The following is a 25322-nucleotide window of genomic DNA, read 5'->3' as shown; positions in this document are numbered from 1 at the left end:
TACCACAGACGTCAAACTTACAGGCCGATAGTTGCCAGGCTTCCTCCTTGAACCCTTTTTAAATAACAGAACACATGCGCAATGCGCCAATCCTCCGGCACTATCCCCATATCTAATGACATTTGGAAAATTACCGCCAGAGCCTCTGCTATTTCCTCCTTCACTTCTCTCAATGTCCTGGGGAAGATCCCGTCTGGTCCCGGAGACTTATCCACCTTTATATTCTTCAAAAGCCTTAAAACTACACCTTTTGTAATCTCTATATTCCCCATATTTACCCAATTTGCTTTTTTTTATCTCACATCTCCCAATATCCTTCTCCTCAGTGAATACCGAAGAAAAGAAACTGTTCAATATCTCCCCCATTTCTCTAGGCTCCACACACAGTTTTCCGCTCTGATTTTCTAAGGGACCAATTTTGTCTCTAGCTTTCCTCTTACCATTAACATATTTGTAGAACTCTTTTGGATTAGTTTTCACCCTGCTTGCCATAGTTTTCTCGTACCTTCTGTTAGCTTTTCTAATTCCTCTCTTAAGATTCCTCTTACATTCAATGTATCTTTCAAACATCTCCTTAACTCCATGCTTCTTATATCTAATGTACGCCTCCCTTTTTCTTCAAACCAAGTTTCCACTATTCCTTGAAAACCACGGCTCTCTCAAACCTTTTGCCCCTCCTTTTAACCTAACAGGAACATAAAGCTTTTGCACTCTCAAAATCTGATCTTTAAAAGACTTCCATCTCTCTACTACATCCTGCCCATAAAACAAATTGTCCCAATGCACACCCTGCAAGTCCTTTCGCATCTCCTCAAATCTAGCTTTTCCCCAATCAAAAACCTCAATCCTTGGCCCTGATTTCTCTCTTTCCATAATGACATTGAAGCTGATGGCATTATGATCACTGGACCCGAAGTGCTCGCCATCACTAACCTCCGTCACTTGACCCATCCCATTTGCCAACAGTAGATCTAACACTGCTCCTTCTCTGGTCGGCACCTCTACATATTGTTGTAAAAAACTATCTTGCACACATTTCACAAACTCTAACCCATCCAGTCCTTTCACAGAATGTGTTTCCCAATCTATATGTGGAAAATTAAAATCTCCCATAATTACAACCCTGTGCTTATTACAAATATCTACTATCTCCCTACAGATTTGCTCCTCTAGGTCTCGGTCCACTCCGGGTGGTCTATAATACACCCCTACAAGTGTAACCTCTCCTTTCCTACTCCTCAGTTCCACCCAAATAGCCTCCGTGGATGTGCCCTCTAATCTATCCTTCCTAGGCACCGCTGTAATATTTTCCCTGACAAGCAATGCAACCCCACCTCCTCTTGCCCCTCCGACTCTATCACACCTAAAACAACGAAACCCAGGGATATTCAGTTGCCAATCACATCCCTCCTGCAACCATGTCTCACTAATCGCTACCACATCATACTTCCAAGTATCCATCCACACCTTCAGCTCATCCACCTTTTTTACAATACTTCTGGCATTAAAATATATGAATTTCAGAGATTTCCCAATTTTTAATCCCTGTTTTCCCTCATCTTTAATAACAACATTATTTACTTTTCCTGCCAATTGCCCTTCATCTTCTTCCAGAGCATTTCCTTTCTCTATCACCTGCCCATCCATATTCAAATACTTACTACAAACTTTCTTTGTTTGCATTCTAACCTTCTCCTTACTGCTCTGTACTATTTTGTTCCCTCCCCCCAATCATTCTAGTTTAAAGGATCCTGAGTAGCCCTAGCAAATACCTCTGCCAGGATTCTGGTCCCCCTGGGATTTAAGTGTAACCCGTCCTTACTGTACAGGTCACATCTCCCCCAAAAAAGGTCCCAGTTATCCAGAAACTTAAAACCCTGCCCCTTACTCCACCCCTTCAGACCATGAAGCCTACACCTGAGAGGTGTCGTTCATCCAAAGACTTGCCAGACCAGTAGAGTGTGTTCTTGGAGGCTGCCTACATCTGCCAGGCGGACTTCACTGAGAGCGGGTATGTCGATGTCAAGTCTGAGGAGTTCATGTGCAATGAGGGCAGACCGACGTTCAGGCTGTCAGCCTTGCCTAGCATGGTTCTGATGTTCCAGCATGCTAGCTTGAGTTTGTGAGCATCTTTTGAGGGGGAGGACGTGGAGGGGGAGGACGTGGACCTGTCCTCGGGCCTGCGCAAAGGAGCTTTTAGGTGGAGTGCAGTGTGCGCAGTACTGGCCCCACCCTTTACACCCATGGTTCGTGCGCCGTGGCCAAGCAAGCTGGGACGTGGCAGCGAGGTCCTTGGGTCGTAGGTTTTATATCGGAGTGGCCTTCTCCTATGCAGTTTTCTTACCCAGGCTGGAGGGGCCTGCCACCCCTCCTAGGTCGGCCCATACTGCCCGGACTGGGGCCGCCGCCTCCAACTCTCTGCCCGGACCGGGGCCTCCGTCTGCCTCACTCGACCGATGCCGGGGCCTCCCCTTGCTCCTGCCCGGATTGGGGCCGCCGCCGCCTACCCTCTGCCCGGACTGGGGCCGGGGCCACCGCTGCTTTCCCTGTGCCCGGACCGGGGCCGGGGCCGCCGCTGCTTTCCCTGTGCCCGGACCGGGGCCGCTGCCTCCAACTTTCTGCCCGGACCGGGGCCTCCGCCTGCCTCACTCGACTGAGGCCGGGGCCGCTGCCTCCCCCTTGCTCCTGCCCGGATCGGGGCCGCCGCCGCCATCTTACAATTCACCATTAAAACCCTTCCTGCAGTTTCAGTAAATGATATCAACTCAAACAGTATTTTCTTGTGATCCAAAATCGCTACTCCTTTCACCTTAGAATTAAAAGAAGCAGCTACATACCCTCCCAAATCTCTCTTCAATTTTAAATGTTCTTTTTCAGTTTAATGTGTTTCTTGCAAAAAAGCAATATCAACCTTCATCTTTTTAATATTAGCCATCACACGTTTATGCTTAATTGGATTGTTCAATCCCTGTACGTTAAAAGTTGCAAAATTCAAATCAGACATTTCCTTACTAAAAAAATACACAATTCACACTATAGCTATCCTTGCTTAAAAATCCCTTCAAATAAAATAAAAAAACCCTTTATATTAAAAAAAACCCAAAAAAAGACAAAAAAAAATTAATATCTCCGAACTACACCAATGTAGTATCTCCCCGTATATCTGGGTATGGTAGAACCCACTATCCCCTCTCCCTACTATACACACAGGTGACTATCGAAAGCTTCAGAGCCATCCACCCTTCCCAATCAAACTACTCAGCAATTATTTATCTCAGTCATATTCAACCCAATGATTCCAGTCCCAAAGATTGTTCCGGGTGTTCAATATCAAGCAGACTCTGTCAATTCACCCTTCTTTCCATTCTTTCCATTCCCACTCCGCTTTTCAGATGTCCTTCTCTTAGGAGACGATAACAGAGATCGACCAGCACCTTGCATATCTGTCAAAGAGTTAGCAACAATTATGCGTCATGATAATTCTAAAAAAATTAAGATTGAAAATTCCCATAAAAACTTTCAATATAGCAGGGTATCGAAAAGCAAATTGATAACCCTTTCTCCACATCACCTCTTTTGCTGAATTAAGTTCTCTACACCTCTTAATAATTTCATGACTCTTATCGGCATAAAAGAACACTCTATTGTCCTGAACCATCATTGGAGTTTGATTCCGTCGAGCCTTTTTGAACAGCAATTCGTAGAATCATCTATCCTGATATCTCAACACTGAATTAAAACTGCTCGTGGTGGCTGACCCGGAAAAGGTTTCTTCCTCAACGTCCTATGCGCTCTGTCCAATTCCAAGCCATCCAGAAAAAAATCATCCACTTTTCAAAAACCTTCACCGGGTCTGTACCCTCAATATCCTCTGGAAGTCCTACTATTTTTACATGATTCTATCGACGTTGATTTTACAAAGAATCAATCTTCTTCAGCAATTCTCTCTTCTGTATCTCCCATCCTAAGAAAGAATCTTCCACTTTTTCCATTTTTTCTCTATTTAGTTCCATTTGATCCTTACAGTCATAAAAAGCCTCTTCAATTTTTTTGAAATTATCTTGTACAGTATCCACTACTTTCAAACATCTATTAACATCAGTTTTAACAACACTCTTTCTTTACAGACGACACTTTCTCACAAATATTATTCATTTTGACATTCATCTCCATAAACCCTTGGTTCAGTTGTGTAGACATCTGTCATGACGTTATCCATCTGATGAGCAATTCCCTCCAAAATAGTAAAGACAGCATCAAATCCAGGCTCCCCTGTTCCTCCTTGAGGCCTATCTTCTTTAGATACAGTACCCAAGGCAGATTCTTCATGTCTTGTTTCCTCCTCTTCTTCACCTGCACTTGTTGTAGGTTGGCCAGTGCGACTGCGTGTCTGTACCCCATCAGCACTGAGCTGACTTTGTCAGCCCGCTGCCGTCTGGTCCCCCTACAGCCCACACCTTCTCCAGTAATTCCCGAACGCGCGTCGCACCGTGCATGCCCGGCAGCACTACTGACCACGCAGGTGGGTCTTCCAACATACCTCCGCGCATCTCCAGGCCGCCGAGCACCACAGCAGGATCGCACGCCAACTGCTGCTCGGCTGACTCACCCACACGCCCGACCTCATGGCTTCATGTCGATCAATTTCTTTATTAAATGTGGATTATAAAATAATAGCTAAAATATTGGCAAATAGACTTGCTAAATATTTGCCTCAGTTAGTACATGTTGATGAAGCAGGTTTTATTAAGGATAGGTATGCTTCTGATAATATTCTTAGGTTGATAACGTTGATCAATGGATCAAGTCAGCAATCCAACCAACCAATGGTTGTTGTGCTTTTTTTTTAAATTTTTATTTTTCACACCATAAATCACATTAGCCATGATATACACTATTTCTTTTTCACACATATACAGTGACTTTTTCTCCCCCCCCTTCCTCCTCCCAAGCCACCCCCCCACACCCCCCTCTCATCCATTTTAGGTATACAATCTAGGTTGCATTAAGCCAGTCAGACAATGTTGTCATTCAACAAAAATACACCAGAAATTCTACTGAGTCCATTCTTTTCTTTCCTTCTCCTTCCATCAACTTAGGTAATGTTTGTCCCCGGTAGGTTTTCTCTATTGTATTTAATGTAAGGCTCCTATACTTGTTCGAATATTTCAATATTATTTCTTAACCTATATGTTATTTTTTTCTAATGGAATACATTTATTCATTTAAATTTAGTAGTTTCTTCCTTTTAATTTGGTTATGTATTCCATTAATATTTAAAGTCATATAGTTCAGCGTAGCCCTTTTATATTTTGTTTATCTTCTCTTTCCGTTTTTCCATCATTACCTTTCCTCCTTTCCCATTTCTGTTTTCTTATTTTCAACTCTTTATAAGACAACATTCCTACAACATCCAACATTTTCCTTATTCTCCTATTTCTATCTTATTTATCGCCAATCTCCCCTTCCCCTCCTGAGTTGTCCTTTATCCCTTGTCGGACAACCACATCTCCCCTCTCCATTTGGATTTGCGAATCCACTCGCAAGCGTCAACTGATTTTGCAGTGACCGCTATTTCCCCCCACCCCGCCCCCCCCAGAAAAGATTTCACTTTTCATATGTCATAAAGGTCACTCTTTTAATTCCCTCCTTATTCTCTCTATTCCATTACCTTCCCTTATTAATTCTTGTCTATACTATCTATATTTTCCTCTAAGTACAGATACATTCACGTATGCACATTGTCTCTATTCACTCTAATACCTCTTTACCCGCATACATATCAATCGTGATCATTTTTACTCTCATTACCCGTCTTCCTCCCTCAGTCTATTTTTGTAATTGTTCTGCAAATTTTCGTGCTTCTTCTGGATCCGAGAATAGTCTGTTTTGTTGTCCTGGAATAAATATTTTCAATACCGCTGGATGCTTTAGTATAAATTTATACCCTTTCTTCCATAAAATCGCCTTTGCTGTATTGAACTCTTTTCTCTTCTTTAGGAGTTCAAAACTTATATCTGGATAAATGAAGATTTTTTGCCCTTTATACTCCAGTGGTTTGTTGCCCTCTCTTACTTTTTCCATTGTCTTCTCCAGTACCTTTTCTCTTGTAGTATATCTTAGGAATTTTACTACAATAGATCTTGGTTTTTGTTGTGGTTGTGGTTTAGAGGCCAATACTCTATGTGCCCTTTCTATTTCCATTTCTTGCTGTAGTTCTGGACATCCTAGGGTCTTAGGGATCCACTCTTTTATAAACTCCCTCATATTCTTGCCTTCTTCATCTTCCTTAAGGCCCACTATCTTTATGTTATTTCTTCTGTTATGGTTTTCCATTGTATCTATTTTTTGAGCTAGTAGTTCTTGTGTCTCTTTAGTTTTTTTATTAGATTCCTCCAATTTCTTTTTTAAGTCTTCTACCTCCATTTCTGCTGCTACTGCCCGCTCTTCCATCTTGTCCATTTTCTTTCCCATTTCTGTTAAGGTCATCTCCATTTTATTTATTTTCTCTTCTGTGTTGTTTATTCTTTTTCTTAAATCATTAAATTCCTGTGTTTGCCATTCTTTAAATGACTCCATGTATCCTTTAATAAGAGAAAGTATATCCTTTATCTTGCCTTTCTTTTCTTCTTCTATTTCACTGTACTCTTCCTCTTCCTCTTCTTCTTCCTCTGGGTTGGCCATCTGTTGTTTCTTTGTTGCCCTTTCCTTCTCTTCTTTCTTGTTTCTATTGTCTTCTGTGGTCTCTTCTTGCTGCAGGTGTTCTGCAGCTGTCGTTGCCGGCTGTGGAGATCGACTCCCCAGCTGGTCCCCCCTCCCGTCGGTGTGTTTTTCATTCGCATCGCGCATGCGCGATTCTTCGCGCATGCGCGGTTGCGCACTTTTACTCGGCTCAGCGAGCCATTTTTGTAGTCCATTCTTTACCGACCTGAGGGAGCGGGTTTCTCTCTCCGCAGCGGGCCTCTTCGGACAGGTAAGGCCTTCACCTTTTTCCTCCTTTGTCTTCTCTTCCTCTCTTCTTACCGTTGCTTTCGATTTTTCTTTTTTTGTCGCCATCTTCTTTCCACCTTTATACTCACTTTTCTGTAACTTTTATTTCTGTGCCTTTGTGTTTTCCTTTGTTTTTCCCGGCTTTTCTGGAGAGGGCTGGAGTTCACCGTCCGGCCACTACTCCATCACGTGACTCCTCTGCCAATGGTTGTTGTGCTTGATGCGGAAAAAGCATTTGATCGGGTTGAATGGAATTTTTTATTTAAGGTGTTAGAGAAATTTAATTTTGGCCCTTTTTTTATTGTTTGGGTTAAGACATTATATAAAAATCCAGTTGCTAGGGTGGTGATGAATGGCCAAACTTCGTTGCCATTTAATTTAACGCGATCAACATGTCAAGGTTGTCCATTGTCATCAGCCTTGTTTGCTTTGGTCATTGAACTGTTAGCTCAGGCAATTAGTCAGAATTATAATATTAAAGGGATAAAAATTGCAAATGATGAATATAAGATTAATTTATTTGCTGATGACGTATTGATTTATTTGAAACATCCAGAACAATTTTTGAAGCATTTACAAGAATGTTTGGCTCAATTTGGTGTGTGATCTGGGTATAAAATAAATTGGGATAAAAGTGAAATATTGCCAATTTTGGAAGGGAATTATGATGAGTATAAACAGATTATAAAATTAAGATGGTCTGATAAAATTAAATATTTAGGAGTAATTGTGGATGTGAATTATCAATTTTTATATAAATTAAATTATGTATTGTTGCTGAAAAAGATTAAAATGGATTAGATTAAATGGAAAGATCTTCCATTAACATTGATAGGTCGAGTAAATTGTTTAAGATGACTATTTTTCCACGATTTCAGTATTTATTTCAGTCAATTCCATGTTCACTTCCAAAGGGGTTTTTCCAAGATTTGAATAAGGTGGTGAGGAAATTTTTATGGAAGGGAAAGTTAGCAAGAGTAGCATTACAGAAGTTGATGTGGAAATATGCTTTAGGAGGACTTCAATTACCTCATTTTGAAAATTATTATGAAGGTGCACAATTGAAGTTTGTTAATAGAAAGATGTATATTAAGCAACCTCCTAGTTGAGCTAAAGTATAATTAGCCTGTATTTCTGAATTCCAGGTTCATCAGTTTATATTTAAATGGAATTCCTGTTTATTATAGGGATGTAATATGCTGGTATTAAAACATTTATTAGGAGTATTGAATGAAAGGAATTCTGTTATATATACAAAGGGTAAATTATCAACTCAAACTCTGTTATATCAAAATAAAATTATTCCTTTCTCAATGAATAATTAAAGGTATGGTATTCTGAGGGTATAAAAGTGATTCAGGATTGTTTTGAAGAAGAGCAGTTTCTTTCTTTTAATCGACAGAGAAAAAATTGGAATATCATCTAATTCTTTGTTTGTGTATTATCAACTTCGAGCTTTGATAAGGGATAATTAAGGAAAAGAAATGAAATTATCTGAATTAACAAAGTTTGAATCTTTGATTTCTCGTACATTAAAAAAGGGTTTTATTTCTGATATGTATGTGGACAAACCGAATTTAGAGAAATCGAGAAATAAATGGGAAAGTGATTTATCTTATGATATACCTCAGGAGGATTGGGAGTTATGTGTCATGAAGGGGTAACTAAATTGACTAATGTAAGATATAGTTTAGTTCATTATAATTTTTTTTACACCAACTGTATTTAACTCCTGAGAAATTGAAGAAATATGGATTTAGTAATTCAGATTTGTGTTTTAGATGTGATTGCATATTGGAACATTTTTTCATGCAGTATGGTCTTATGATAAAGTTCAGCCATTTTGGTAAAAAATTAGAGTTTTAAAAAAAATTATTTAAGATTAAATTACCGTTAGACCAAGAAATTTTTTTGATGGGATATACTGTTTTGATGACTGGTTTGGGGTTGAATAAGTTGCAGATGGCTATTGTTCGTTTAGCAATAGCAGTGGCATGGAAATGTGTTGCGATTACATGGAAGGATAATATAGAAATTAATATAGTTCATTGGCATAATTAATTGAGATCTTGTATTTATATGGAAAAAATAACATACAATTTGCATTGTTCAAATGTGGTCTCCTTATTTGGAATATATGGGTTTAGAAATATCTTAAAATATTGTATTATTTACTTTAAAGTTTGTCATTATTTGATATATGTTTCTTATAGCTCCCCGAGCGGGGATGGCTGAGAGGGGGGGATGGAGGGATGGTGGGTTGTTGTTTTTTTAGTGATTTGTTTATTTTGTTTTTCTCTTCATGTATTGTTTTTATGTTATTTGAAAAATTTTAAATAAAGTTTAAAAAAAACAAAGGGTTATCAGCAGATTAGGTCTTTGGGTGATTAATTTCATTGTATGTGATCTATTTGTACTTGGAAAGGATCGGGGAAATGACAGTGCGAGGAAAAGAGGAGGTCCACATAAATTTAGCAGTCATTAAAATGGATTTGCCAATTTAAAAAAATTACCTAATTATACATACACACACAGTAAACTGTCCGCTCTCCCACAGCATGCACACACAGTAAGCCGTCTCCTCTGCACACAATCACACACACGGTAAACTGTAAAGTCTTCCACACCATACACATGCATTGTAAACCGTCCCTTCTCCCGCACCATACACACACAGGGTAAACCATCTCCTCTCCCACAATATAAATACACATACAGTAAACCGACCCCTATCCCACCCAATACAGAAACAGTAAACTGTTGCCTCTCCACACCAGCACACTCACAGTAATCAGTCCTCTCTCACACACCATACACAAAGGGAAAAACGGTATCCCTCCATATCATACACACACATGGAAAACTGTCCCCTCTCCACACCATCACACACAGAGTAAACCATCAATTCTTCCACACCAAACATACATATGGAAAACCGTCCACTCTCCGAACAATACATGCATATACGTTAAACTATCGCCTATCCACATACGGTCAACCGTACCTTCTCACACAACATGAACACATACGGTAAACCATTTCCTCCCATACCATACACAGTAAACTGTCCACTCTCACACCATCACACACATGGTAAACCATCCCTACTTCCACACCATACACACATATATGGTAAAATGTCCCCTCTCCCACACCATCACTCGTGGTAAACTGTATCCACTCCCACACTATACAAACACATTAAACCATCTCCACGCTCGCACCATACACAGACACTATAAACCGTGCCTTATACATATAGTTCACATATACGGTAAACTGTCCCGTCTCCCACACGATCACACACGCGGTACACTCTCTTCTCCCACACAATACACACATAAGGTAAACCGTCCCTTCTACTGCACCATACATACACATGGTAAAATGTCCCATCTGCCACACCATCACACATGCATAAATTTCTCCTCTCCCACATCACACATACACATAGTAAACCGTCCCTTCTCCCATTACCATACCCACACATAATAAACAGTCCCTAATCCCACACCATCACACATGCAATAAACTGTCTCCTCTCCCATACCATACGCACACACACAGTAAACCAACTCCACTCACACACCATCACACACGCAGTAAACTGTCTCCACTACCACACCATACACACACACGATAATCCATCACCTCTACCACACCATACACAGACAACATAAACCGTCCCCTCTCCAACACAATACACATGCAGTAAACCATGTCCTCTCCCACACCATACACACACACGGTAAACTGTCTTCTCTCTCTCCATACAATTCACATATATGGTAAACTATCCCCTCTCCACATCATTACACACAGAGTAAACTGTCCTATCTCCAACACCATCACACACACGGTAAACTGTTCCCTTGCCCATACCATACACCAACACAGTAAAAGATTTCCTCACTCACATCATCACACATCCGGTAAACCGTCTTCTCTCCCACACCATACATATACATGGTAAAATGCCCCTCTGCCACACCTTCACACGTGGTAAACCGTCTTTTCTCCCACACCATACACACACACACACAGTAAACTGTCCCCTCTCCACATCATTGCACGCAGAGGAGTAAGCTGTCCCCTCTCCTACACCATCACACATGTGGTAAACTGTCCCCTCTCTACATCATTGCACACAGAGGAGTAAGCTGTCCCCTCTCCCACACCATCACACATGTGGTAAACTGTCCCCTCTCCCATACCATACATGAACATAGTAAAATGTCTCCTGTCTCACATCACCATGCAAGCGGTAAATGTTCTCTCCCACACCATACACACACACAGAGTAAACTGCATCTCCCACACCATGCAAACACACGATAAAACAACCCCTCTCCCACACCATCACACATTCTGTAAACCGTCTCCTCTCCCACACCATGCACACGCACGGTAAATCATCCTCTCTCCCACAACATACACACACACACAAACACACACACACACACAAACACACACACACACACTTTAAACCGTCTCCTCTCCACACACACACACACACACACACTTTAAACCGTCTCCTCTCCACACACACACGCACACACTTTAAACCGTCTCCTCTCCACACACACACACACACACACACACACACACACACTTTAAACCGTCTCCTCTCCACACAATCACACATGCGGCAAACTGTCCCCTCTCTCACAGCATACACACACAGAGGAAACTGTCTCCACTCCCGCACCATACACACACACAGCAAACCGTCCCCTCTCTCATACCATACACAAAAACGGTTAAACGTCTCCTCTGTCACATCATCACACACGTGGTAAACGATCTACTCTCCCACACCATACAAACACATGGTATAACGCTCCTCTCCCAAACCATCATACATGCAATAAACCATCTCCTCTCCCACAGCATACATACAAACAGTTAACCGTCTCCACTCCCACACCATTTACACAAACGGTAAACCGTCTCCTCTTTCCCAGACCATACACAAACAATGTAAACCATTCCCTCTCCACACAATCACACACACGGTAAACCATCTCCTCACCCCACCATACACAGACATGGTAAACCATCACCTCTCCCACAACATACATTCACACAGTAAACCAACCCCACTCCCACACCATATACACACACACAGTAAACTGTCTCCTCTCCTACTACATACACACACACACACACGGTAAACAATCTCCTCTCCATACTGTAAGTGCACACACACACACACACACACACACACACACACACACACACACGGTACAGTCTCCTCTCCGACAACATACACATACACAGCAATCCGTCCACTCTCCCAGCCATCACACTCATGGTAGAGTGTTTCTTCTCCCATTCCATAGACAAAGATGTTAAACTGTTCTCTTTCCCATGGTATACACACACATGGTCAACCATTTCTTTTCCTACACCATACACAGACAACATAAACCGACCCCTCTCCCACACCACACACACACACACACACACACACACACACACACACACACCATAAACAGTCCCCTCTCCAACACCATCACACACACAGTAAAATCTACCACACCATACACTCACATGTTAAGCCAACACCTCTCCATATTATACACAAAAGTGGAAAACAATCCCTTTCCATACTATGCACACACGTGGAAAACTGTCTCCTCTCCACACTATACACACATGCGGAAAACCGTCCTATCTCACACAGCATGCACACACACAGTAAACCGTCTCCTCTCCCACACCACACACACACACATATGGTAAACTTCACTTCTCCCCCCCCCACACACACACACACACACACACACACACACACACACACACACACAACACACACACACACACACACACACACACACACACGGTAAACCATCCCTTTTCACACACCACATACACACACGGAAAACCATCTCCTCTCCCACACCATACACACACATGCTAAACTGTCCCATCTCTCACACCATACCTTCACATAGTAAACTGTCCCCTCTACCACACCATCACATAATTGGTACACCGTCCATTCTCTCACACCATACACACACAGAAATGGTAAACCGTCCCTACTCCCAAAACATACACACACGGTAATCTGTCCCCTCTCCCACAACATACACACACACACGGTAAACCGTCTGCTCTCCCACGCCATACACTCACATGGTAAACCATTTCTTCTCCTACACCATACACAGACAACATAAACTGACCCCTCTCCCAGATCATACACATACACCATAAACTGTCCCCTCTCCAACACCATCACATACATGGTAAAACGTCCCTTCACCCGCACCATATACACACACATTTTAAACCAACCCTCTCCATACTATACACAGATGCGGAAATCCGTCCACTCTCCATACTATGAACACATGTGGAAAACCGTCCCCTTTCCATACTATACACACACACACACGGAAAACCGTCCACTCTCCATACTATATCCACAAATGGAAAACCGTCCTCTCCCCACACAACACACACACACACACACACACACACAGAGTAAACCATACCCTCTCTCACACCATACACACACACGATAAACCGTCGCTTCTCTCACACCATCCACCCACACGGTAAAACTTTTCCCCTACCATACCATACACAGACAACATAAACCGCCCCCTTTCCCACACCTTAAACACACACACCATAAACAGTCCCCTCTCCAACAACATCACACACATAGTAAACCACGCCCTCACCCACACCATCACACACAGGGTAAACCATCCCCTCTCCCACACCATACACACAGTAAACCGTCCCCTCTCCCACACCATACATACACACACGGTAAACTGTCCTTTCTCTCACACCATACACACACACGCTAAACTGTCACCTCTCCCATACCATACCCACACATGGTAAACTGTCCCCTCTACCACACCATCAGATAAATGGTAAACCATCCATTCTCTCACACCACACACACATACAGTGAGCCGTCCCCTCTCCCACACTGTACACAAACATGGTTAAACACCCCCTCTCCCACACCATCACACACATAGTAAGCTGTCACATCTCCCACACCATCACACGCACGGAAAACCGTCTATTCTCCTACATCTCGCACATACACACAGTAAACCATCCCCTCTCCCACGCATACTTCTTCTTCTTTGGCTTGGCTTCGCGGACGAAGATTTATGGAGGGGGTAAAAGTCCACGTCAGCTGCAGGCTCGTTTGTGGCTGACAAGTCCCACACATACACACGCATGCTAAACCGTCCCCTAAACTTCTCCTCTACCACACCATCACATAAATCGTAAACTGCCCATTCTCTCACACCATACACCAAACCGTCCCCACTCCCAAAACATACACACACACGGTAAACCATTTCTTCTCCAACACCATACACAGACAACATAAACCGTCCCCTTTTCCACACCATACACACACTATCCCCTCTCCACACGATACACAAATGCGGAAAGCCGTCCCCTCTCCATACTATACACACACGTGGAAAACTGTCCCCTCCCCACACCTCTCCCACACAATACACACACAAAGTAAATCATCTCCTCTTCCACACCATACACACACATGATAAACTTCTCCTCTCCCACTATGTACACACCTGGTAAACGGTCACCTCTCCCTGTCTGTAAACACCGGTAAACAATTCTCACTCTTGCTTCATACACACTCTGCGTATACATACTTAAACCGTGTCATCTACTACTCCGTACACACACAGTAAATCGTCTCCTCGCCCACTCTCGACACACAAGATAAACCATCTCCTCTTCTGCTCCGGACACACCCGGTAAATCGTCTCCTCTCCCACTTCGTACACAGATTACAGGATCTGTCTCCTCTCCTGCTCTGTACACAGGTGGGTAAACTGTTTCCTCTTCCACTCCGTAAACATTCAGTAAACTGTCTCCTCTCCTACTCCACAGTCACAGTAAACAGTCTGCTCTTCCGCTATGCACACACATGATAAATCGTCTCCTCTCTCACTCTACATATGGTAAACCATTTCCTCTCCTGATCTGTACACCCACGGTAAACCATCTCCTCTCTTGCTCTGTACACACGTGCTAAATCGTCCCCTCTCCCGCTCTGTACATACACAGTAATGTGTCACCTCTCCTGGTCCATATACATGCAGTAAGCCGTCCCCTCCCCACTCCGTACCCACGTGGTAAGCCGTCTCCTCTCCTGCTCCACACACACGCTATTAACAGTCTCCTCTCCAGCTCCGTACACACATGGTAAACCATCTCCTCTCCTGCTCTGTACACAGGTGGGTAAACTGTTTCCTCTCCCGCTCCGTGCACACACTGTAAACCGTCTCCTCTCCCTCTCTGTAAATACGTGGTAAATCATCTTCTCTCCTGCTCTGTACGCACATAGTAAACCGTCCCCTCTCCAGCTCCGTACACACGCAGTAAACCGTCTCCTCTCCTGCACCATACATACGCGGTAAACTGCCACCTCTCCTGCTTCGTACACACGTGTTAAACCATCCCCTCTCCCGCTCTCTACACATGCAGTTTATTGTCTCCTCACCTGCTCCATACACACACAGTATACTGTTTCCTCTCCCATTTCGTACACACGCCATAAACCGTCCCCTCTCCCACTCTCTACACATGCAGTTTATTGTCTCCTCTCCTGCTTCATACACACGTGGTATACCGTCTCCTCTCCTGCTCCGTACACACACAGTAAACTGTCCCCTCTCCCACTCTCTACACATGCAATTTATTGTCTCCTCTCCTGCTCCGTTCACACACAGTATACAGTCTCCTCTCCTGCTTTGTACGCATGCGGGAAACCGTCTCCTCTTCTGCTCTGTACACACGTGGTAAACTGTCTCCTCTCCTCCTCTGTACACAGGTAGTAAACTGTCCCCTTTCCTGCTCCATACATACACGGTAAACTGTTCCCTCTACCACATCATACACACACGATAAACCATTTCTTCCTCACAGTATCACACACAAGGCAAACCGACTGCTCTCCCACACCATACACACACACGGTTAACCATCCCGTCTATCGCACCATGCACACTCATGGTAAAATGTCCCCTGTGCCACACCATTACACACGTGATAAACCGTCTCCTCTCCCCCACCATACACAAACACGGTAAACTGCCCTGTCTCAAACACTGTACACACACACAGTAAACCATCCCCTCTCCCTGTCTGTACACACCCGGTAGACCATTCCCACTCCTGCTTCATACACACATGTTAGCCCATCTCCTCTCCCTCTGCGTATACACATGTAAACCATGTCATCTCCCGTTCTCTACACACAAGATAAACTTTCTCCTCTTCTGCTCCGGACACACCCAGTAAACCGTCCCCTCTCCCACTTTGTACACACCCTGTAATCTCTTTCCTCTCACTGCGTACATACACGTAAACCATGACCTCTCCTTTTCTGTAAACACATTGTAAATTGTCTCCTCGCCTGCTCTGTATACATGCAGTAAACCGTCTGCTCTTCCACTCCTCTTTCATTCTGTACACATGGAAAACCGTCTCCTCTCCTGCTCTGTAAATACTTGGTAAATCGACTCCTCTCCCCCTCTGTACACATGTGGTAAATTGTCCCCTTTCCCGCTTCGTACATACGTGGTAAACAGTTCCATCTCCCACTCTGTACATAAAAGGTAAATAGTCTCCACTCCCGCTCCGTACAGAAAAGGCATATAATCTCCTCTCCCACTCCGTACACACCTGGTAAACCATCTCCTCTCCCACTCTGAACATGGTAAATCGGCCGTTCTACTCCGTACACACATGGTAAACCATCCCCTTTCCCGCTCCATACACACCTCCATGTACCAATTAAACCAACTTATTACTTTACCTACCTAACCCGCCTCTAATACTAAGCGCAGGTGTGCGTAATGTGTATTTAAGATTAGAAAAGTTCTTGGATCACAGTCCAATCTCACTGGTTGCAGGCAATTCCTGTACTGTGCACAGAAGTTAGCATTAACAAAGTTCTCCAGTCTTTGGTGCTTAACAGGCAAATAGTTACCACTCAGGAGGGGGTCCTTCAGAAAGAGATTCCTTTTGTTCAAGGACATTTGCACCTGATTCCTGTTTAATCAATCTTGCTGACGAAACTTTCCCCCTTCAGGGTTCTCCAGATGATCCTCATTCTTTCAGATCACCTTTCAGACAGTCAGTCTTCTCCTTTGACCAGGCAGTCTTCCAACAGTTTGCCAGCTTTGTCCTTCTGGAAATGATTTCTGGCTCCTTTCTCTCTAGCCACTTTCAGGTGGCCAGAATACCCCAATGTAAACCTGCCTACTCTACCTCAATGCGGCTGTTGGGTGGCTACCTGAAAATGGAGAACCCAGCCAGGAGGAGCACTTACCTAACCCTCCTCGGGTAGGTATATTCTCCAGCTTGGAGAATCCCCCAATGCACCTGAAAGCAGCACCAGGCAAAGCGGCTCGCAGCTTTTAGGTGCCTAGCAGTTCCCACTGCCTGACAGTCCCCTGGCACGGAACATCAGGGCTGGGACGTCCCGCACCAGCCGACCCAGCTCTGACGTTCCACACTGACCACTCCAGCACTGTAGTTCCGCGCCAGGTGGCTGTCAGGCAGTGAAGAAGGGATTGTCGGCAGCGGGGAGGCAAGCTGTCAGATGGCTGCCCCTGCCCCGACTCAGGAGCTGGTGTTTGCTCCGCAGCACCTCTACCTGCTTCGGACCTTTCATGTGGCAGAACACTGCCTTCAACGCTCCCACCTGAACGTCCCTTTACAGACACCTGCAGCCACCCTTTAGCTTCATTCTCCAAGCGATTCCACCTGAAAGCGGTTACAGTTTCACAACCTCTCTCTGTGAGAGCAAATCTGTTCTCCCTTGCCTGCAAAGATCACATGCTCACTGCTGAATGTTGCTACTTTATTGCATTTTTGCAATAAGCATTCTGCAAATGTCCTGCAAAAATTCTGTGTTTTAAAATGTTTGTGTGCAAGCTGCTTTAACAATTCCTCGCAAACCACCTCTAAATACTCTATTACAGTACACACTGGGTAAACTGTCCACTCTCCTGCTTCGTGCACACATGGTAATCTGTCTCCTTTCCCACTGCATACACACACGTAAACCGTGTCCTTTCCTGCTCTGTACATACAAGATAAACCGTCTCTTCTCCTTCCCCATACACACACATTAAACTGTCTCCTCTGCTGCTCTGTACACACACAATAATTTGTCTCCTCTTTTACTTTGTGCACATGGTAAACCATCATCCCTCCTGCTCTGTACTGTTATGAGCCCAGAGGACACCAAAACCCAACAGCAATAGACATTCTCCAAGACAAATGGTTACTTAAACAAAAGTTTCTTTAAATTATCTTTAAACATGAAAATAGAATCAAACTTTAACTTAAAACTTTTGACTTACTTAACCTAACTTAATCCCCTTCTAATTCTAAGCGCACATATATGTAATGTGTGTGCAAGTTCAGAAAAGTTTTTTGATTCACAGTCCAAACTCACTTCTCATTCCTCCAAGTTCACTGGTTGCAGGCAATTCTTATACTGTGCACAGAATTTAACATTTATAAAGTTCACCAGCCTTTGGTGCTTGAAAGGTGAATGGTTACCGCTCAAGAAGGTTCTTGTTGGTTTTCAGAGAGAGATTTGTTATTACAGGACATCCACAATTGATTCCTTTTTAATCAGCCACTCCAGTGTCTTGCTGACAAAACTTGCCCCCTTCAGGGTTCTCCAGATGTTAACCTTTCTTTCAAATCACCACAGCGTGCCTTTTTGTTTCTTTTATTCCAAGTGAAACATTAGTCAGCCAGTCCTCTCCTCTTGCATGAACCACAAGGGCTTTGACCAGGCTGAACAAAGCATTTACAAACCCGTCTTCCAAGTGGAGATTTCCACAGCTTGCCAACCTGTCCTGTTCCAGTCCCAGCTGCTTCTGCTGGCTGTAACCCTAGAAGTGATATCTCTCTCTCTCTCTCTCTCTCTCTCTCTCTCTCTCTCTCTCTCTCTCTCACTCTCTGAGAGAAAGCCTGTTTTACTTTCTCTGCTTGCAAAACCACATGATCCTCCTAGAGCAGCTCCAGGCAGCAGCGGCTCTGACATGTTCTTTCATCTGTTGCCTTTTTGTAAACAACAATCCACTAGTGAAAGTCACTTGGGCACTTTCCAAAGCTCTTGTAAAAGCTGTGGAGCCGATATGTCCAGCATTAACCGAGCTCCAGTATTTTAAATAAGATCTGTTTGTGTCCTAGTCTAACAAACCTTTCTGAATTTATCTCCCAAAAACATATCTGCATACTGTGTCACAGAACACACGGTATACCACCCTTCCCCTGCTCTGTACACACATTGTAAACCATCCCCTCTCTCGCTTCATACAGATCCAGTAAACACTCTTCTACCGCTATGTATGCACATGGTAAACAGTCCCCTCTTTTGCTCCATATACACGTGGTAAACCATCTCCTCTCCTGTACACACATGTTAAACCATTTCCTCTCCCACTCCGTACACAGTCCCCTCTCCCACTCCACACACACCTGGTAACCCGACTCCTCTCATGCTCCATACACATGCAGTATATCATCTCCTCTCCCGCTCTGTACATACACAGTAAACTGTTTCCTCTCCCGCTACATACACACGCAATAAATTGTCTCCTCTTTCGCTTTGTACACACATTAAACCGTCTCCTCTCCTGCTCTGTGCACCCACAGTAAACCAACTCCTCTTCTGCTCCATACACACGCGGTAAACTGTCTCCTCTCCCACTACGTACACACACAATAAATCGTCTCCTCTTCCACTCCGTACACTCGTGGTAAACCATCTCCTCTCTTGCTCCATATACACATGGTAAACTATCTCCTCTCCTGCTCTGTACACCCACGGTAAACCGTCCCCTCTCCCACTCTGTACACACGCAGTAAACCGTTCCCTCTCCTGCTCTGTACACATGCAGTAAACTGTATCATTCTGGGTGTGGAAATGTGCTTACTGTGTTTACTTTTTAAAATTTTTTTAATCCAAACATGACAAATACTGGAATATTCATCAGTCCTGACTATGCCCACAGAACATAAATTTCAAATTGAATCCTTCTCATCTCTATCGATGCCGTTATTCCCTTGGGGAGCCCACTGTTCCCGGAAACCCTCCATATTGCACTTCAGTGGTCCTTCTGCAGTGATACATGGTCATCACGGGTGATCTTGGATGAGGAGCAGGAAATCAGCTTGAGCTAAACCCTTGTCTGTCCACTCCCTAGACCTTTCAAAGCCATCTTGCCAGGCCTAGAAACAGAGTGGCGAGGGTATCCCTCGATCGACCCTCCCTTAATCTCTCTGTCGGGTGCCCGAAGATCAGGGTCGTGGGAGGGGTGGGTGAGGTTGAAACGCAGCTGAAACAAACTGTAGCCCCTTCTGTTAGTCTTACAGAGGCCTCCACCTTTGCTGCTCCCCATTTACACACTCTGCTCTCTCCACATGGCTGTGGAGGTTTTCCGTGTGCCGTAGGATACAGCGAGATGGCATCTCATTGTGTTTTTGTGTGTGTGCGGTACGGAGCTAATGGACTGGGACTTACCGGCCTTCTATCCATTGCAGACCAACATCCCATTCCTGCAGAACGTTCTCAGTAATGACCAGTTCCTCTATGGATCAGTGGACACCCAGTTCATCGACAGCAACCCGGATCTGGTGCTCCTGCGGCCCGGGCAGAACCGTGCCCAGAAATTGCTACACTACCTGGGTGAGTTTTTTTTTAATTTTTTTATTTTTCACACCATAAACCACATTAACCATGATACACACTTTTTCCTTTTCAAACATATACAGTGCCATTTTCTCCCCCCACCCCTCCTCCCATCCCACCCTCCCTACCTCCCCCCTCCCGTCCATTTAAAGTCCAAAATCTAGGATACATTAAACCAGTCAAACAATGTTGTCATTCAATAAAAATACACAAGAAATTCCACTGAGTCAATTCTTTTCATTTCCTTCTCCTTCCGTTAATTTAGGTAGTGAATGTCCCCAGTAGGTTTTCGCTTTGTGTTTCATGTAAGGCTCCCATATTTGTTCAAATATTTCAATATTATTTCTTAAACTATATGTTATTTTTTTCTAATGGAATACATTTATTCATTTCTATATACCATTGTTGTATTTTCAAATTATCTTTCAATTTCCAGGTTGACATAATACATTTTTTTGCTACGGCTAGAGCTATCTTAACAAATCTTTTTTGTGCATCCTCCAAATCAATTCCAAATTCTTTGTTTTTTATGTTACTTAGGAGGAAGATCTCTGGATTCTTTGGTATATTGTTTTCTGTAATTTTATTTAATATTGGGTTTAGATCTTCCCAAAATTTTTCTACTTTCTCACATGTCCAGATTGCATGAATTGATGTTCCCATTTCTTTTTTACATCGAAAACATCTATCAGATACTGTTGGGTCCCATTTATTTAACTTTTGAGGTGTAATGTATAGCCTGTGTATCCAGTTATATTGTATCATACGTAACCTCGTATTTAATGTATTTCTCATCGTTCCAGAACATAACTTCTCCCATGTTTCCTTTTTTATCTTTACATTTAAATCTTGTTCCCATTTTTGTTTAGTTTTACCATTTGTTTTCTCATTCTCCTTTTCTTGCAGTTTAATATACATATTTGTTATAAATCTTTTGATTATCATTGAATCTGTAATCACATATTCAAAGTTACTTCCCTCTGGCAAACTCAGACTGCTTCCTAATTTGTCCTTCAAGTAGGATCTCAATTGGTAATATGCCAGCCCTGTATCTTGAGTTATATTGTATTTATCTTGAGTTATATTGTTCAAAGGATAATAATCTATTTCCTGAAAAACAATTTTCTATTCTTTTAATCCCTTTTTTCTTCCATTCTCTAAAGGAAAGGTTATCTATTGTAAAAGGGAGTAACTTGTTTTGCGTCAATATTAGTTTTGGTAATTGATAATTTGTTTTATTTCTGTCTACATGAATCTTCTTCCAAATATTGAGTAGATGATGTAATACCGGAGAACTTCTATGTTGTACCAATTTTTCATCCCATTTATATAATATGTGTTCAGGTATCTTTTCCCCTATTTTATCTAATTCTAATCTGGTCCAATCTGGCTTTTCCCTTGTTTGATAAAAATCTGATAGGTATCTTAATTGTGCGGCTCTATAATAATTTTTAAAGTTTGGCAGTTGTAAGCCTCCTTGTTTATACCATTCTGTTAATTTATCTAGTGCTATCCTCGGTTTCCCCCCTTTCCATAAAAATTTCCTTATTATTTTCTTTAACTCCTTGAAGAATTTCTCTGTCAGTTGTATTGGCAATGCCTGAAATAGGTATAATATCCTTGGAAAAATGTTCATTTTAATACAGTTTATCCTTCCTATTAGTGTTAGTGGTAAATCTTTCCAATGCTCTAAATCGTCCTGTAATTTTTTCATTAGTGGATAATAATTGAGTTTATATAGTTGGCCGAGATTTTTATTTATTTGTACACCTAGGTATCTTATTGCTTGCATTTGCCATCTAAATGGTAATTCCTTCTTAAATTTTGAGAAATCCGCATTATTCATAGGCATTGCTTCACTTTTATTTACGTTGATCTTGTAACCCGACACTTCTCCGTATTCCTTCAATTTCTTGTATAATTCTTTTATTGATAGTTCTGGTTCTGTTAAGTATACTATAACATCATCCGCAAATAAACTGATTTTATATTCCTTGTCTTTTATTTTTATCCCTTTTATATTATTTTCTGTTCTTATCAATTCTGCTAGTGGTTCTATAGCTAACGCGAACAATAAAGGTGATAGTGGGCATCCCTGCCGTGTTGACCTGCTTAAGTTAAATTGCTTTGATACATATCCATTTACTGTCACTTTCGCCAATGGTCCCTTATATAATGCTTTCATCCAATTAATATACTTCTCTGGTAAACTGAATTTTTGCAATACTTTGAACAAATAATTCCATTCTACTCTGTCAAAGGCCTTCTCTGCGTCTAAAGCAACTGCAACTGTTGGCGCTTTATTCCCTTCTACTGCATGGATTAAGTTAATAAATTTACAAATATTGTCTGTTGTGCGTCTTTTTTTGATAAATCCAGTTTGGTCTAGATTTACCATTTTCGGTACATACTCTGCTAATCTGTTTGCTAATATTTTAGCTATTATCTTATAATCTGTGTTAAGTAAAGATATTGGTCTATATGACGCTGGTGTGAGTGGATCTTTCCCTTGCTTTAGTATTACTGTAATTATTGCTGTTTTACATGAATCTGGTAAGCTTTGTGTTTTATCAATCTGGTTGATTACTTCCAGGAGGGGCGGAATTAATAAATCTTTAAATGTTTTATAGAATTCTATTGGGAATCCATCCTCTCATGGTGTCTTATTATTTGGTAATTTTTTTATTATCTCTTGTATTTCTACTATTCCAAATGGCTCTGTTAATTTATTTTGTTCCTCTATTTGTAGTTTTGGTAGTTCAATTTTAGTTAGAAATTCATCTATTTTCCCTTCTTTCCCTTCGTTTTCAGTTCGGTATAATTGTTCATAGAATTCTCTAAAGTTTTCCTTGATCTCTTTTGGATTATATGTAATTTGTTTGTCTTTTTTCCTTGCTGCCAATACCATTTTCTTAGCTTGTTGTGTCTTAAGCTGCCATGCTAGAATTTTGTGCATTTTTTCAGCTAGTTCATAATATTTCTGTTTTGTCTTCATTATATTCTTCTCCACCTTATATGTTTGTAGTGTTTCATATTTTATTTTTTTATCTGCCAATTCTCTTCTTTTAGTTGTATCTTCCTTCATTGCTAATTCTTTTTCTATATTTACTATTTCCCTTTCCAACTGCTCTGTTTCCTGATTATAGTCCTTTTTCATCTTGGTTACATAACTTATTGGTGGAAGCGTTCTAGGAGCCGTAGGTGGTGCCGGTAGAGGACCCATGATTCGGAGCCGAACAGGAGTGTGGGTATGACAACGGCTCTGTATACGCTTATCTTTGTGAGGTTTTTCAGTTGGTTGTTTTTCCAGACTCTTTTGTGTAGTCTTCCAAAGGCGCTATTTGCCTTGGCGAGTCTGTTGTCTATCTCATTGTCGATCCTTGCATCTGATGAAATGGTGCAGCCGAGATAGGTAAACTGGTTGACCGTTTTGAGTTTTGTGTGCCTGATGGAGATGTGGGGGGGCTGGTAGTCATGGTGGGGAGCTGGCTGATGGAGGACCTCAGTTTTCTTCAGGCTGACTTCCAGGCCAAACATTTTGGCAGTTTCCGCAAAGCAGGACGTCAAGCGCTGAAGAGCTGGCTCTGAATGGACAACCAGCGTTGTCTCCGCTCCATCCTCAACATCCATTGGAGCGCTCACACCCCTAACGTCGAGGTACTCGAGATGGCAGAGGTCGACAGCATCGAGTCCACGCTGCTGAAGATCCAGCTGCGCTGGATGGGTCACGTCTCCAGAATGGAGGACCATCGCCTTCCCAAGATCGTATTATATGGCGAGCTCTCCACTGGCCACCGTGACAGAGGTGCACCAAAGAAAAGGTACAAGGACTGCCTAAAGAAATCTCTTGGTGCCTGCCACATTGACCACCGCCAGTGGGCTGATAACGCCTCAAACCGTGCATCTTGGCGCCTCACAGTTTGGCGGGCAGCAGCCTCCTTTGAAGAAGACCGCAGAGCCCACCTCACTGACAAAAGGCAAAGGAGGAAAAACCCAACACCCAACCCCAACCAACCAATTTTCCCTTGCAACCGCTGCAATCGTGTCTGCCTGTCCCGCATCGGACTGGTCAGCCACAAACGAGCCTGCAGCTGACGTGGACTTTTTTACCCCCTCCATAAATCTTCGTCCGCGAAGCCAAGCCAAAGAAAAAAAAAGAACATAACTTATTATTTGCCCTCTATTGAATGCTTTCATTGCATCCCATAGTATAAACTTATCTTTCACTGATTTCGTATTTATTTCAAAATACATTTTAATTTGTCTTTCAATAAATTCTCTAAAATCCTGCCTTTTAAGTAACATTGGGTTTAATCTCCATCTATACATTATTGGAGGGATGTCCTCTAACTTTATTGTCAATATTAAGGGTGAATGGTCCGATAGTATTCTAGCTTTATATTCTGTTTTTCTTACTCTATCTTGCATACGAGCTGATAACAAAAATACGTCTATTCTTGAGTATGTTTTATGTCTAGCCGAGTAATATGAATATTCCTTTTCCTTTGGGTGTTGTTTCCTCCATATATCCAAAAGTTGCATTTCTTCCATCGATTTAATTATAAATTTGGTTACTTTGTTCTTTCTGTTAATT

At 42.4% G+C, this 25322-nt stretch overlaps 1 protein-coding gene across 1 annotated transcript in view; it reads left to right on the top strand.

Annotated features, from left to right (window-relative positions):
• LOC138759091 (pyruvate carboxylase, mitochondrial-like) overlaps positions 1-25322 on the top strand; it is a 403275-nt gene that overhangs the window by 270943 nt on the left and 107010 nt on the right. The window contains exon 10 of the mRNA XM_069928989.1: positions 20581-20725. Coding sequence (XP_069785090.1) covers positions 20581-20725 — 145 coding nt within the window. The remainder of the gene's footprint in view (positions 1-20580; positions 20726-25322) is intronic.

Source organism: Narcine bancroftii, chromosome 3 (genome assembly GCF_036971445.1).
Source record: "Narcine bancroftii isolate sNarBan1 chromosome 3, sNarBan1.hap1, whole genome shotgun sequence".
NCBI lineage: Eukaryota > Metazoa > Chordata > Chondrichthyes > Torpediniformes > Narcinidae > Narcine > Narcine bancroftii.
This window is presented reverse-complemented; position numbering and strand designations above follow the sequence as displayed.